This window comes from Camelus dromedarius, chromosome X, assembly GCF_036321535.1.
Source record: "Camelus dromedarius isolate mCamDro1 chromosome X, mCamDro1.pat, whole genome shotgun sequence".
Lineage (NCBI taxonomy): Eukaryota > Metazoa > Chordata > Mammalia > Artiodactyla > Camelidae > Camelus > Camelus dromedarius.
In genome coordinates this window covers 61,082,701-61,097,725 of record NC_087472.1, presented here as the reverse complement: position 1 = coordinate 61,097,725, position 15,025 = coordinate 61,082,701, and the positions used below count along the sequence as shown (strand labels likewise).

Genomic DNA, 15,025 nt, shown 5'->3' with positions numbered 1-15,025 from the left:
CTGTTTACCATGTAATTTTACCATAGGAAACAAGGGTGTAATCAGCTAATAAAGTGTAAAGAATTAGATTTTTTTTCCCTTGAGCAAAATGTGTGGCTGTGGCCAACATTCCTGATGCCTCCTCCTTTGTGCAATAGGAAAGCAATATTCAAAGAGAGAAGGATGTTTTGTTCGTGTTCTGCAACTTGCCTCTGGAGGCCAGATAATGAATGCAAAGCTAAAGCTAGAATTCCTGACTTTTGGTACAAGCAGCACTGATTTTTGTCTTTACCATTATACTACACAGAAGATAGTTTTCCCTCCTACTTCTAATTGAGACTCAAATAAGGGCACTGTGAATAGGGATCCTCTTTCAGTATAAGCCATGTTTTATGTTGTTTCCATTGAGAAAATAGAAACTATGTTCTCTTCAAAGCATTTTCATATACAGACAGTCCTCTTCTAATGAATACTTGACTTAAGAATGACCCATACTCAACAACAGCAGCCTCTCTTACAGGACTTTAAGCCACTCCTACCACCCATGGGAGCTGGAGTTGTTGCTTCTATATGCGGGAGCCAGTTTCTCCCTCAGCTCTGCTCCCCTGGGAGCCTGAGTTCTCACAAGCTCCTATCAGACCCTTTGGAACAATTACTGTGTGAGCACATTTTCCTACTGCTGCCCCTGGGACACAAGAAGGTGCTGGAGGCCCTGCCAGAATCCCCATAGGAGCTGAGCCCATGAGGGAAAACAGAGTATGAAGAAAATTCTAGAACTGCGGTTGGTGATAGTGGGGTGATGGTCTCCATTTGGGCTTCAAAATCATTTTCCCCTAGGAATAGCATTATACTGTAATAACATACCCATGTAAAACTCAGTTATCTGATAGATTCACCTACCCAGACCACAGCCAGGAATAAGCAGTAAACAAATGGCCTCTAAGCCGCCAGAGAATATGCCTCTTACTTATTGGAAGAGCCATTCAAAAACGCACTGACTGCCAATTCATTTTGTTGGTACATGATTCTAGTTAGTTTTAATGAGATGTCAAGCCTATAGGAGATTCTAAGCAGCAAATTTGAAGGGACTAGAAAAGATGTTCCAGGTAGGTGAAGTAAAATCTGATAGCTGACAGCAAGGTGAGAGACAATAAAAGCATTAAAGAATTCATAGCAGCACTATTTACGATAGCCAAGGCATGGAAGCAACCTAAATGTCCATCAACAGATGACTGGATAAGAAGTTGTGCTACATTATACAATGGAATACTACTCAGCCATAAAAAAGAATAAAATAATGCCATTTGCAGCAACATGGATGGACCTGGAGATGGTCATTCTAAGTAAAGTAAGCCAGAAAGAGAAAGAAAAATACCATATGATACCACTCATATGTGGAATCTTAAAAAAAGAAGAAAAAAGAGGGCACTAATGAACTCATCTACAAAACAGAAACAGACTTACATACATAGTTAACAATTTTATGGTTACCAGGGGATAGGGGATGGGCAGGGATAAATTTGGGAGTTTGAGATTTACAAAGGTTAACCACTATATATAAAAATAGATTAAAAAACAAATTTCTTCTGTATAGCACAGGGAACTATATTCAATATCTTGTAATAGCCTTTAATAAAAAAGAATATGAAAATGAATATATGTATATATATGCATGACTGGGACATTATGCTCTATACCAGAAATTGATACATTGTATCTGATTATACTTCAATTAAAAAAAGAATTAAAGAGAGGTTTAAGAACTCAAAAGCCAACCACAATGAAACACCTTTTCACAGCCACAAGCATGGTTAAAATTAAAAATATTGAGACTACCAAGTGTAGTGAAGATGTGGAGCACTGAAACTCTCCTACATTGCCAGTGGGTATAAAATGGTACAGTCACTGGAAAATAATTTGGCAGTTCCTTACAACAAATACTTATAACCCAGAGATTCTAACCTCTAGGTGTTTACCCAAGAAAAATGAAAACATATGTTCCCACAAAAACTCATCCATAAATGTTTATATCAGCTTTATTCATAATAGCCTCAAACTGGAAATAATCCAAATGTCCCTCAACAGGCAAATACATGAAAAAATTATAGTATACCCATACAATAAAATCAGGAAGAACAAGAAATGAACTACTGATATCCACAACAACAGGGATGAGTCTCACAGACATTGTGTTGAGGGAAAGAAACAACATGAAAATCACATAATATTGTATGGTTCCATTTATGTGAAGTTCTAGAATAGGAAAAAACTAAGCTATGGTGATAGGAATCAGAACAGTGGTTGCCTGGGGTTGGGTAGCGCTGAAGAATGACTGGAAGGGACACAAGGGAAAATTCTGCGGTGATGGAAATGTTCTGTGTCTTGATGTGGGTGATGGTTACAAAGGTGTGTACATTTTTCAAAACTCTTCAAACCATATGCGTAAAATGTGGGCTTTTACTATATGTAAACTATAGCTCAAATTTTCATAAGGTACAAAGTTTACAAAAGGAAAAATCCTTCCTAGGACTCCCCGCTACAGGATAAATCTTAATTCTTTAGCATGATCTGGCCTTGATTTAGTGTCTCTTGGCTCACTCCTTCCCATTCCTCCCCACCTCCTATCACTTATTCTAAACTACTTGTATTTCCAAAAACTGCTATTCTCTCTTTACTCTGAACCTTTAAACACAGTGCTCCATTTGCCTGGAATTCCTTTTCAATTTCCTCAGCATCCTTCAGGCCTCACAGAGATAGCACTTCCTCCCAGAAGCCTTGTCCATCCCCAGTCTGTATTAGGTACTTTTCCTCTTGCTCCCAGAGAACTTTATGCTTCTCTCCTACAAAGCGTGTCTTGCTCTGTAATGTAATTGTAATAATAATAAAAAAAAAAACCCTCAGAACCATAGTGGACTGGGGCCATTTAATATACAGGCAAATAATCTTCTCTATATTCAGTAAGCACTGAATTACATTGTATATTGAAGACTAATTTCTATCCGAAATAGCTGAAGTAAGTTTCAGCACTCAACGTTATCAAGAAAACTCTTCTATCCAGGATGACTTGTTCTTCTAGAGTTGCAAATGATTGAGATTTTATTGCAAATAGCAGTTTAGGATTATATTATTACTAGTATGATAGTTTATTTATATTGCAGGTTAAGTAACTTTCTATGGGCTTTATCTGGAAACCTATCCAGACGTTATTATGTTGATTCTACGGGAAAGTGCATTTCCAGCCAAGTGACAAAATTCTGCCTAGTGGAACCACGTGAAATTGCCGATATTCCACCATGCTTGACATACAAAAATGGTAGTTTCATATGATTCAACCTAAGTGTTTTTAAATACAACCCTATGGCAAGTTGAAGATTACCTATACATTCATTGATTAGATATTTAATACACAAATATATTCTGCAAGATGCTAATCTTGTATATTAAGACTATAGGATATACTTGTTCTATGTAAACAGTAAATCACAGGATTTTGAAGAAAGTTGTAAAGAATGTTGGGGCTTTCTTGAGTCCAACCCATTTTTTTTCCAATTAATCAGAGATGCAGCAGACATGAGGATTCTAGAATTGTTTATTTTTTGAACCAACATTAAGATGAAAATGCAAATTCATTAGTTCTTTTTTTAACCCCCGAACTAGTTTTTTTTAACATTAATTTTAATTATAATAACTAACATTTATTGAGTGCATATTACATGCTAGGTACTGTGCAAACCCAACAACTACTTTATGAGCAAAGTACTATTATTATCCCTATTTATAGATGAGGAAATTAAAGCTTAAGTAACTTACCCAAGGTTACACAGCTATAAAGTGGCAGAGTCAGGTTTGGAATCACTTTCAGTCCTACTACTCTGCCCACTGTTTACTTCAAGCACATATTTTTTTAACCACAAAGAGGCACTTGTGCTGAAAGATTATTATTCAATTCAGCAAGTATATATTTAAGCTGTGATTATCATTAGTGAAACCAGGCTCATTCACATATGAAACATGTTGTATTATTTTGAGAGATCATCATAAGACAGTAGAGGACCAAGTACCAAAATGAATCTTATAGACCACAAGTGCTGTAGGAATCTAGAAAAGGGAGAGAATAATTGTGGGCCTTGGCATGACTAACTCACAGAAGGGCATTGACATAAACAGTACCATCCAATCATAATCAGATGCAAAGCATTCTGGGAACAAGCCAAAAGTTCAGCATAAAGAGGAATGTGGAAAAATCATGGATGTACAGTAATGAAGTCCAAGAGGGAGTAGCAAACTCAAGTTTACTTCTGGGCAGACATCAGTAGTATATGAGGAAAGTTAGAAATCTATGACTGGGCTCTCTGAACCCCAGAATTATATGGAGAATTGGGATTTGAACGATTATTCATTAGATATTTGGAGCAGAAGAGAGGGGATTCAGAGATTAACCAAAAATTTGTGCCTACATGATTGGAATAATAATAGTAACAAAAATAAAAGAATTTGTCCAGTGGAGGGAGGATGGGCTCAGGTTTTAGACACACTGAATTTAAGGTGAAGGTAGACTGTCTACAGAGAGTCAGTTTTTAACGTTGGCTATGGTTGACTGGGGTCAACCATTGACTCATCTACTTGTTATTTTTACAGATGGCCCTTCTGAATTTCTTCATCCCAGAAGAAAAGTCATACCCTGAAGAGGAAAGTAAGCGTGTTCGTCGCAATAAAAGAAGCAAAAGCAGTGAAGGAGCAGATGGTAAGTCTACTTGGGTGATCCTTTATCATATACCAGTTAATGAGAGTATCCTTATGAGAACTACCTTCTCAAGTGTTCTTCACCAGCTCACATATTGTCCACAGAGCTAAGGTCACACAGCTTTTTCCAGCCTAAACTATCTAACCTACTCCTCTGACATAGAACTGACTATACAAGGATCCTTTCTCCTCCAACCCCAGATACATTTAATCCATTCACAGTATGTCTGAGAGTCATGGTAGCATTTGTATCTCTCAAGATCACCCTCCATAAGGACTTCATCTCTCCTGGGGACATCCTATATCTACTAAGGCCACCAAGAGAATTCAGTCTTATTCTTGGAATTGACAGTGTTGTGCCACGGTGGCACTTTACATGATGTCTCAGATCCAATGATAATTATATCAACATTGGTATTGGTACCATGCTAATATATGAACTAGAGCTTCTAGAACTCATCTGTAAGTTCCTTAAAGTCAGGGATTCTTTTCTGTTTGTATAGCCCCAGAATCCAGCCAAATATCTAGCAAAGTTTCAGTGTTTGTAATGTAGCTGATGGTGTTGATTGCCCCTTCAGCTAGGTTATGGTGTGCCATTAAAACCACCCATATTGAGGGTGAAACAGATTTAACTAGCAATGCACTTTGTGGGGCTTAACAAAATGTTGAGCCAGCTCCTGGACAGGGTCCTTGAATCACTATTTCAACATCATTCTGTCAGTTGACAGAATACTACCTCTTTTGCATAAGAAGGAGTTTGTAGAATGCATAGCTCTGGGCTGTTGCAAAGCCACCTGGATTCAAAGACAGCATGTGTCTGGCTAAATCTGCCCAAGATACACCTCTGGGAGGTTAGAAAGCAATATGACTTTATGAAGGTGAAAATGAGATTTTTTTTAAGCTGACATTTGTCAATGTAAGTAAGGGCCAATGATAGGAGCAGTTCCAGAAGCCATGTGCAATTGAAGAAATGGGGCCAAGGCTTTGTCAGCTGGGGCAAGAAGAGGTAAAATCGGATGAAGTTTGGTGGGGGGGGAAATCACTCAGAACAAGGACCCTGTAATAAAGAAAAGAGAGTCAGAAATAAGTGAGATGTTTCTAGTCAATGGAGGTGGCAGCAGCTTTGAGCCCTTGAACTGAGAACTGGACCAGTGGGGTCATTCTCTAGAGCAGACACTTTGCATACAATTGATGACCAAATTCGAGCCTAGGAAATGTGGTCCATGAAGTTACAGGCATGCATTATTCACATAATGCTTGCAGCCAATTTCCTGGAAGTCTTCAAAAAGTGATGTGAAAGCCGAGAACTGAGAATCATGGTCCCTTTCCTGTCCTTATCATCTTACTCTTTGATGCATGTAGGTCTTTCCACTTTTGACTCTTCCTCTGAAACTATTCCCAGTACCACAAATCTTTCATATTCCCCAGTTGCTAAGGAGGAGAGAAGAGAGGTGGTGACAGCAATATCATCTTCTGTAGTGGGCATTTTCTTCCTTTCCTCTCCATGTGGAAAGTCTAATAGCTTCTAAAGTTTACCTCTTCATCTGGCCTCCCAAGTTTTCTTATAAAGAGGCAGCTTCCTCCGCTCTCCCAAACCACTTTATCTGGATCCGGCTACCAGCATCTCTGCTACTGATCTTCCTTACAGTGTTTATTCTGTTTTGATCCAAAATAGTTTCTCCTTCTGGTGAAGGCCAAAGCCTCTCATTAATTTTTAGCACTTCTTATCTAATGTCTTCCTGGTCTGATACTTTTGCCAGTCACTGGAATCTACTCACTTTGTGCCAATGCCAAATTTCTCATGCAATCCCAGGTATTTTCTTTAAACAGTGTAGCTGGGAGGAAACCAAGAGCTCCTAAGAATGGATGGCGGTCCTGGGATTTGATTATATTTCCAACCTTTCAACTGGGAGGCTACATAACCATTTCTTTAGATGGGGTGAGTGCTCCAATGAGTTAAAGGGTGATGAGCCAATCCACATCTCCTTTGCTTTTGAACCATTCCTGTTACTCTGCTGAGTGTATGCTATATTTATTCAGTACATTCACCAAATACTTACTGAGAAAATACAGCAGCTTATATAATACTAGAATGAAAATGCCATAAGGATATGGATGCTTGTTTATTTTTACATCCTCATTGCCTAGAAAAGGACATGGCCTGTAGTAGACTCTCAATATATTTTTCTTCTTGCCTTCAAAAAGTGTTGTGGAGAACAAGCTGCAGGGCAAGAGGGAGAGAACGTGATGTGTCCTGTAAAGTCATCAGGGAAGGTCCCTCTAATAAGGGCACATTTGAGAAGAAACCTGAATGAAATGAAGGTGTGAGCCATGGGAGCCATAGGGAGTGGGGGTAGGGAAGGAGAGAATAAACAGGAAATACAAATGCTCTGAAGTAGAAGAATGCTTGATATGTACCAGAAAGGTCAGTGTGGCTGCGAGCGATGCGAGCAAGAGGAAGACAGAAGGAGATGAGATCAGAGAGCAAAGTCAAGTCTAAAGTCTTGTCATAGGCCAAGATGAGAACTCTGACCTTTACACTACGTGAGATGGAGAACCATTGGAGAATTTTGAGCAGAGGAGTGACAGGATCTGACATAGGTTTTAATAGAATCCCTCTGGATGCTGTATTGAAAATAACTGCAGGCAGAAGGGACAGAAGCAGGAAGACAGGTTGGGGGAGTATAACAATAACCCAGGTGAGAAAGGATGGTGCTTTAGACCAGCATGGTGGCAGTGGGGTGGGAAGGAGTGATCAGATTGTGGATTGATTTTTGAAGGAATAGCTGACAGGATTTGGGGATTGATTAGATAAAGGGGTATAAGAGACAGAGAAGAGCCAAGGATGACCCCACAGTTTTGAACCTAAGGAACTAGACTAGTCAGATTGCCATTTCTGAAATGGGGAAAAACAGGAGAGGGAAAGGGTAAATGTGGGTAGAAAAGGAATCAAGAATTCAGTTAGGCATGCTAACTGTGAGGTGTCTATTAGACACCAAGTATATGTGTTAAAGAGGCAGCTGGATAGGTAAGTCTATACTGTATATCACTGTGTCTCAAGACAATGAGATGACCCTATTTTATAAAAAATAAAAACTTCTCATCAAAGAAATGAGTCAATCTATAAATCATATGAAGAGAGTAAGAGATCAGAAGGGGTAGGGAAATCAGAGTTGGGTGAGTTAAGACCGGAAAAAAAAAAAAAAAGCTATCAGGCGTTGATTCTACATCCACATTACTTGATGTATTATAGTAAAGATTTAGCTATCCAGCTCAGGTTTGCATCACAAGTATCAAAGAAAAAGTCATTTACCTTGAACATTTAAGAACATGACAGGGATTTCAGGAAGAAATTTTTCAAAAGTCAAAAATAGAGATAAGTTTTAAAAGATAGCAGGAAAATCAGTTCTAATTCCTTATATAATTTTTTTGATCTATTACTATCCTTGGATTTCACTTCAATTCCCCAAAATTTATTTTATTATCATTTAACAAGACTTCTACGCAGTACCAAGAGTATAAAGATGAATAAGACAAGAGCCTCAGAGAAGCTTACATTTTAATGAGGAAGCAGATACATTTGTTGGCAACAGGTGAAAGAGAAACAAAGGCAGGGTAGTGAGAGTGGGTCCTAGAGTTTTACCTTACACAGCACCAATGTGTAGAAAGCACTCAAACATTTGCTCAATGAATGATCGAACAACAGATGGGCAGAGGGTAGGAGTCTAGATTTTTTCTATAGGAGCTATAGGTATTAAGTTTGATGATCTTCACTAATCCCTGTGGGAGAGAAAAAAAAAGTGTTAACAAATGGTTCATTCACATTTAGGAAAAGCAAGGAATGTGAGATCTTTAGGAGCCTGCCTAGGTTCACCAAGAATAAATCAGGCTACAGAAACCGATTTTCTTGTTTTCACCAGACTACCAAACTAGTTGACTAGAAGCCTAGCATAGACATAGTCAATCTTGCCATAAAAAGTCAGTGTATATATCCAGAGCATATCCAATCTTTCTGACCTATCTATCATTCAAGAAATGATTGAATTCATCTTATTTTCTTCATTTGGATTACTCTATAAATGAAGGCTTTGACTAGGATGCAGGAGTCCCAAACACAGGGTTAGTTCTCCTCCAATATAAATCTTGGCACTTTATAACTTTAAGAAAATGAGTGAAGTCTGTTTCTTGACTGCATCACTACCTTGAATTTACTGCTCCAGTTTTGAGTTGACCAAAAATATTTGATACAGGTTTTAAGTTCATTTCTGCTCATATATATATGCACTTTAGATTGTTGTTGTTCTGCAAGGAAAGCGTGATCCCCTCAGTGTAAGTGTTGTGAGTCACAACAGTTCCAGAAATCTGTGCCAGGATTTCCTGCTGAGACCCATCTTTGTGATGTTTCTGAAGTAATAATAGCTCTAGGTGGCTTGCATGGTCATCTCTTGCAGTGTACTCCAGAAATCTGCAGCACTTTATTTTCTAGTGAGAATGAAAGAGAGGGTCATGAAGTCTTAGAATCAGATAATGTGAGTCCAGAATTCCCATGGAGATAGTTTCTATTGTTTATAAATATTACTGTAAAACCATCTGTTCTCTTCCTGTAGGAGCACTCTCAGGAATCAATCGAAATATTAATGTCTCTCCATACCTGCCATTCACCCGTGTTTCTGTCCTAGTAAGAGAATAAAAATAAAAGTACAGTATTGTGTAAAGGTACTAGACCGAGTCACAATCTCTGGATCCCGATCCTGATGTTGCTGCCACCTTATCAGCCATGTGACCTTGGAGGAGTGATATCCCTCTGAGCCTCAGTTTTCTTAACTATAAAATGGAAATAATTAGCTCTGCTTACCTCATGCAGTCTTCATAATGATCAAAAGTGTTAATGTATGCCAAAATGCTTCAGGAATTATTAACAGCTATTACTAAATTCTCTCTGGAAAAATGAACATCGTAGCATGGCCTCCCAGGCATTGTAGGCACTCATATTCATTAATTTATGGATAGCCATAATTTCTACAAAGATACCCTCTTTGAGCCAGTGTGTCCTTTTTTGTACTGACTGATACTATCCAAGCCCATAGGAAGAGGACTCCAAGCCTCAAACTGTGGCCTGCCTCATCACAATAAATGATCACATCTGTACAGTTCTATGTCACTCTCTTACTCTGGCTGGCTGTGTATATGTGTCTTTCTGTAGTATCTCCTTGTAGTTTATTTTTGGACAGATAAAAAAAGTTAGCATTCTTTTTGCTATTATAAAAGAGTAAAGGGAAAAAACAAATAAGACTGAAATATATCCTTTGTCCTTCGTTTCTTAAAACTAATAATGGACTAAGGCATAGCTACCGTTAAGTTGATACAGATGAACATGAAAGGCTATCATCTCAAAGAAACAGACTTTCTGCCTACACAAATGTTAGCTAGAATTAAGAAGTGCCCTCCTTCTAGTGTTGCTCTTGTATTTATTGCTTTTCAGTGAGCCATCACCATGCTAGTATCAAATGAGAGAGACTGAAATCATTTTGAGAGCTGATAGAGTCTTAGGGGCTTGTTCAAAAGACAAACTTAAAGCTTTTGAGGGTTTCTGATGTGTGTAGACTGGAAGAGAATTGTGGATTTCAGATGTAGAGTCCCCAGGGTTGTCTCCTAGTCATGGAAGTCAACAGCCTAAGTGCCCACAGCAGAACACTCTGGAAAGTGACTTTGTATCAAATAAGATAAATGCTTAGCTTGCTCATACTCCAAAATGCCCTTTAAAGCTATATTTTCATTCATGGAACTAGCCCTGCACAAAATGATTTCAACAGCCTTTTACCACTGATACTTGGTTAACAATCATTTGTAGAATACCAGCTACTTGTAAGACGTGAATAGTTGGTGCAGCTACCAAACTCCTGTCCTTAGCACCTAAGTCCTAAAGTGAACTGAGTGTACAGGTTAGTTAAAAATTAGGTTCCTTAAAAATATTTGTGAGATTTTTTTAATTACAAAAATAATACATACCCATTGTAACAGACATAAGCAATACAGCATCTTATGAGGTAAAGTGTGAACATACCCACCTCCCACTGGGAAAATGCTGTAAAGGTAAGATATCTTTGAGGAATCTTACTTGCTTAAAGGAGGTCACAGGCCCAGTTTCCTGAGGTTTTCTAAAGGTGCTTCTGGTCTGTCTCACTCTCTCTTAAATTCCTTCTAGTTATTTGTTTCTTAATATTAGGAAATATTATGAATTCTAAGGCAGAAGACCAAGATTCTAAGCTCAACCCTGCCATTAGTAGTTATACTAGCAGTGTGACCTTGGGCAAGTCTTAACTTTACTTCTTAGATCTTAGCTTTCTCTAAAGGTTAGACTAGAATCAGTGATTCTCAACTCGGATATAAGAGATTCAAAATCATCTAAGGAGTTTGTTCAAGGTATACACACCCCTGGAAACTGACCACCCTGCACCCCATTAAGAAAACTATAGCAAAGTAGTACTCTTACTGATGAGATTATATCATATCCTCAAATGTATTAGGATAAGAAAAATATGTTAAACTATTAGAATAGATGGTCTAATTGTTATAATTTGCTTGTAACTATTCCTGATTTCTATAATATAATATAGCTGGTAATAGCTAGAGTAGTTTTAGCCAATTAATGATGTCTAGATGATGAAATACTCAGGGTTTCAGTTTGCATGGTCAAATGAACCTTTTCATCAGCATCCATGAAGAGGCTCAGTAAGGATTAAGAGCATGTGTTTGGTTTCAAGAAGTGAAGGCTAAGGTTAATCTGCTGGTAAAGAGGTGAACTGTCAGTACCCTTTTGTACGGCTACTCAAAATATCACAGGCAGATGTAGATATGTAGCAGAAGACTCCTGTTGCTCTGTAGTATATTGCTTATGCAGCCCTGCCTTACCCAAGATTCTACTCCTAGACCTACAGGGCCTCTTCTGTCTCATTTATTCATTCAATAAATGTTTATTAAGTACCAGCTATTTATTGAATAAATGTCTATTGGTCACAGCTTGAAACACTAGAGACCCAGTGGTGAACAAGATAAGACCCTACCCTCATCAGGCTTATAGGTGGATGATTTCAACACAGCATAGTTAGTGGGATAATAGGATAAGCATCAGATGCTATGGGACACATCAGCATCTGATCTAGACCTGGGAGGTCAGGGAAAAATCCTAATGGGGGTAACATCTGAGCTGCAACCTATGCTCAAGAGTTAACCAAGTGAAGATTTGAGGGAAGGGTCAACCAGGCAGCAAGAACATACATGTTGGGAGGCTTACAGTAAAGGGGAGCTTCACTCATTTGGGGAACCAAAAAAAGTGTGCATGATTAGTGTGGGTTTCTAAAGGAAAAGTGATAATAAGTGAAATGGCCAACAGGGGCCAAATAATGCAGGGCCTTGGGCATCCATTTTATGGGACATAGAAACTATCCTGAAGGCAATGGGCAAGCAAAGGATCAATATCAAGAATAGATCAAACGAATTTCCGGTAAAGATGGCAGAGTAGTAAAACTACGAGCTCGCCTCTCTTTATGACTATGACAAAACCAAACTGACTGCTGAACAACCATCGAAAAAAAAAGACTGGAACCTAGCAAAAAAGATCTTCTTCAACTGGAAACACAAAGAGGGAATCACAGCGGGACGCTGGGAGGGCTGTATTTGCAATATAATTAGGCCCCATACCCCCTGGGTGGGCAACCCACAAGCTGAAGAATAATTAAGTTGCAAAGGCCCTCCTACAAGACTGAGAGTTCTGAGCCCCATGTCAGGCTCCCCAGCCTGGAGTCCTGGCGTTGGGAGGAGGAGACCCAGGACATCTGGTTTTGAAGGCCAGAGGGGCTTACTTCCTGGAGCCCCACAGGACTGGGGGAAACAGAGACTTCATTCTCTTAGGAAGCATACACAGAATCCTACATGTGCCAGGTCCAAGGGCAGGGTCAGTGACTTCATAGGAACCTCGGCCAGACCTGCCTGCTGGTTTTGGAGAATCTCTTGAGGAGGTAGGAGATGGCTGTGGCTCACCTAGGGGACATAAAAGCTGGTGGCAGACATTCCAGGAGCGTTCCTGGAGGCTGACATCTTGATTGGATGATTGCACCAAGACCTAGCCCCACCCAACAGCCTGTAGGCTTAAGATCTGGGAAACCTCAGGCCAAACAACATACTGGGTGGGAACACAGCACCAGCCATCAGCAGACTTCCTGATCCTCAAACACAGCCTTACCCACCAGAGGACCACAACCAAGCTTTACTCAGCAGTGGGTAGGCACTGACTCCTCCTACCAAGAAACCTGCATAAGCCTCTAGTCCAGCCTCATCCACCAGGGGGCAGATATCAGAAATAAGAAAACAATAATCCCAAAGCCTGGGGAAGGAATCCACAAATATTGGGACTGGCTGGATCCTGGTCCTTGGGTGACAAGAGTGTACTGCTGGGATGCATAAGATGTCTCCCACAGAGGGCCACTTCTCCAAGGTTGAGAAAGTAACTAACCTACCTAAAAATAAAAATAGCAAGAACAATGTGAGGTGACAGAGGAATAGCTCCCAGTCCAAGGCACAAGATAAAATCCCAGAAGAAATAAGTGATGAGTAGATAGGCAATCTATCCAAAAAAGAGTTTAAAGTAATGATGAAGAAGATGTTCAGAGAACTCAAAAGGAGTATAGATACACAGAGCAGAGTTTTTAGCAAGGAGTTGGAAAACAAAGAATACCCAGAGTTGAAGAATAAAATTACTGAAATGAATAACACACTAGAAGGAGCCAAGAATAGACTAAATGAGACAGAAGAATGGATCTGTGAGCTAGAAGACAGATTAGTCAAAATCACTGTTGCAGAACAGAGAAAAGAATGAGAAGACATGAAAATAGTTTAAGAGAACTCTGGGACAACATAAAGCACACTAATATTTGCATTATAGGGGTCCCAGAAAGAGAAGAGAGACAGAAAGGACATGAGAAAATTTTTGAAAAGATAATAATCAAAAGCTTCCCTAGCCTGGGAAAGGAAACAGTCACCCAAGTCCAGGAAATGCAAAAAGTTCCACACAGAATCAACCCAAAGAGGAATACACCAAGGCACATAGTCATCAAATTAACCAAAGTTAAGGATAAGGAGAAAATATTAAAATCAGCAAGACAAAAGCAACAAATAATATATGAGGGAACTCCCATAAGATTATCAGCTGATTTTTTAAACAAAAACTCTACAGACCAGAAGGGAATGGCACAATATATTTAAAGTGATGAAAGGGAAAAACTTACAACCATGAATATTCTATCCTGCAAGGCTCTCATTCAGATTTGACAGAGAAATCAAAAGTTTCACAGATAAACAAAAGCTAAAAGAATTCAGCACCACCAAACCAGCTTTACAACAAATGTTAAAAGAACTTCTCTAGTCATCAAACCATAAGAAAAGAGAAGAAAAAGAAGAAAGAGGTGGGGAAAAAAGACCTACAAAAGATTGCTTTGGCAGTTCAGGGTCTTTTAGGGTCCCTATAAATTCTGGAATTGTTTGTTCTAGTCCTGTGAAAAATGTCATGAGTATTTTGACAGGGGTTGCATTGGATCTGTAGATTGCTTTGGTTAATATGGCCATTTTGATAATGTTGATTCTTCCAATTCAAGAGCACAAGATATCTTTCCATTTCTTTGTATCATCTTCAATTTCCTCCATCGATATTTTACACTTTTCAGAGTATAAACCCCCTTGGTTAGGTTCATTTCTAAATATTTTGTTATTTTTGATGCAATTGAAGTGTTTATACCAGTTATAAAATTTAGGGTTTTGAAGTGCAAAAAAAAAAAAAAGTGAATGAAGGGCTGCAAATGGCAAAATAGCCTTCTTTTTTATGGATGAGTTGTATTCCATTACATATATGTACTACATCTTCTTTATCCAGTCATCTGTTGATGTGCACTTGGGATGCTTCCATGTCTTGGTAATTATAAATAGTGCTGCTGTTAATAGTGGGGTGTATATATCTTTTTGAATTAATGTTTTTGTTCTTCTTGAGTATGTGCCCAGAAGTAGAATTGCTGGGCCATTTGGTGGTTCTGTTTTGGGGTTTTTGAGAAACCTCCATATTGTTTTCCATAGTGGCTGCACCAATTTACATTCCCACCAACAGTGTACAAGGGTTTCTTTTCCCTTTTCTCCACATCCTTGCCAACATTTGTTATTTGTGTTCTTTTTGATGATGACCATTCTGACAGGTGTGAGATGGTGTCTTATTGTGATTTTGATTTGCATTTCCCTGATGTTGGTGATGTTGAGCAGC

The 15,025-nt window shown here is 38.9% G+C and overlaps 1 protein-coding gene across 2 annotated transcripts in view; it reads left to right on the top strand.

Moving 5' to 3' along the window:
• EDA (ectodysplasin A) overlaps window positions 1-15,025 on the top strand; it is a 325,997-nt gene that overhangs the window by 212,986 nt on the left and 97,986 nt on the right. For both annotated transcript variants that reach the window (XM_031446448.2, XM_031446447.2), the window contains exon 2: window positions 4,618-4,723. In XM_031446448.2, the coding sequence (XP_031302308.1) occupies window positions 4,618-4,723 (106 nt within the window). The remainder of the gene's footprint in view (window positions 1-4,617; window positions 4,724-15,025) is intronic.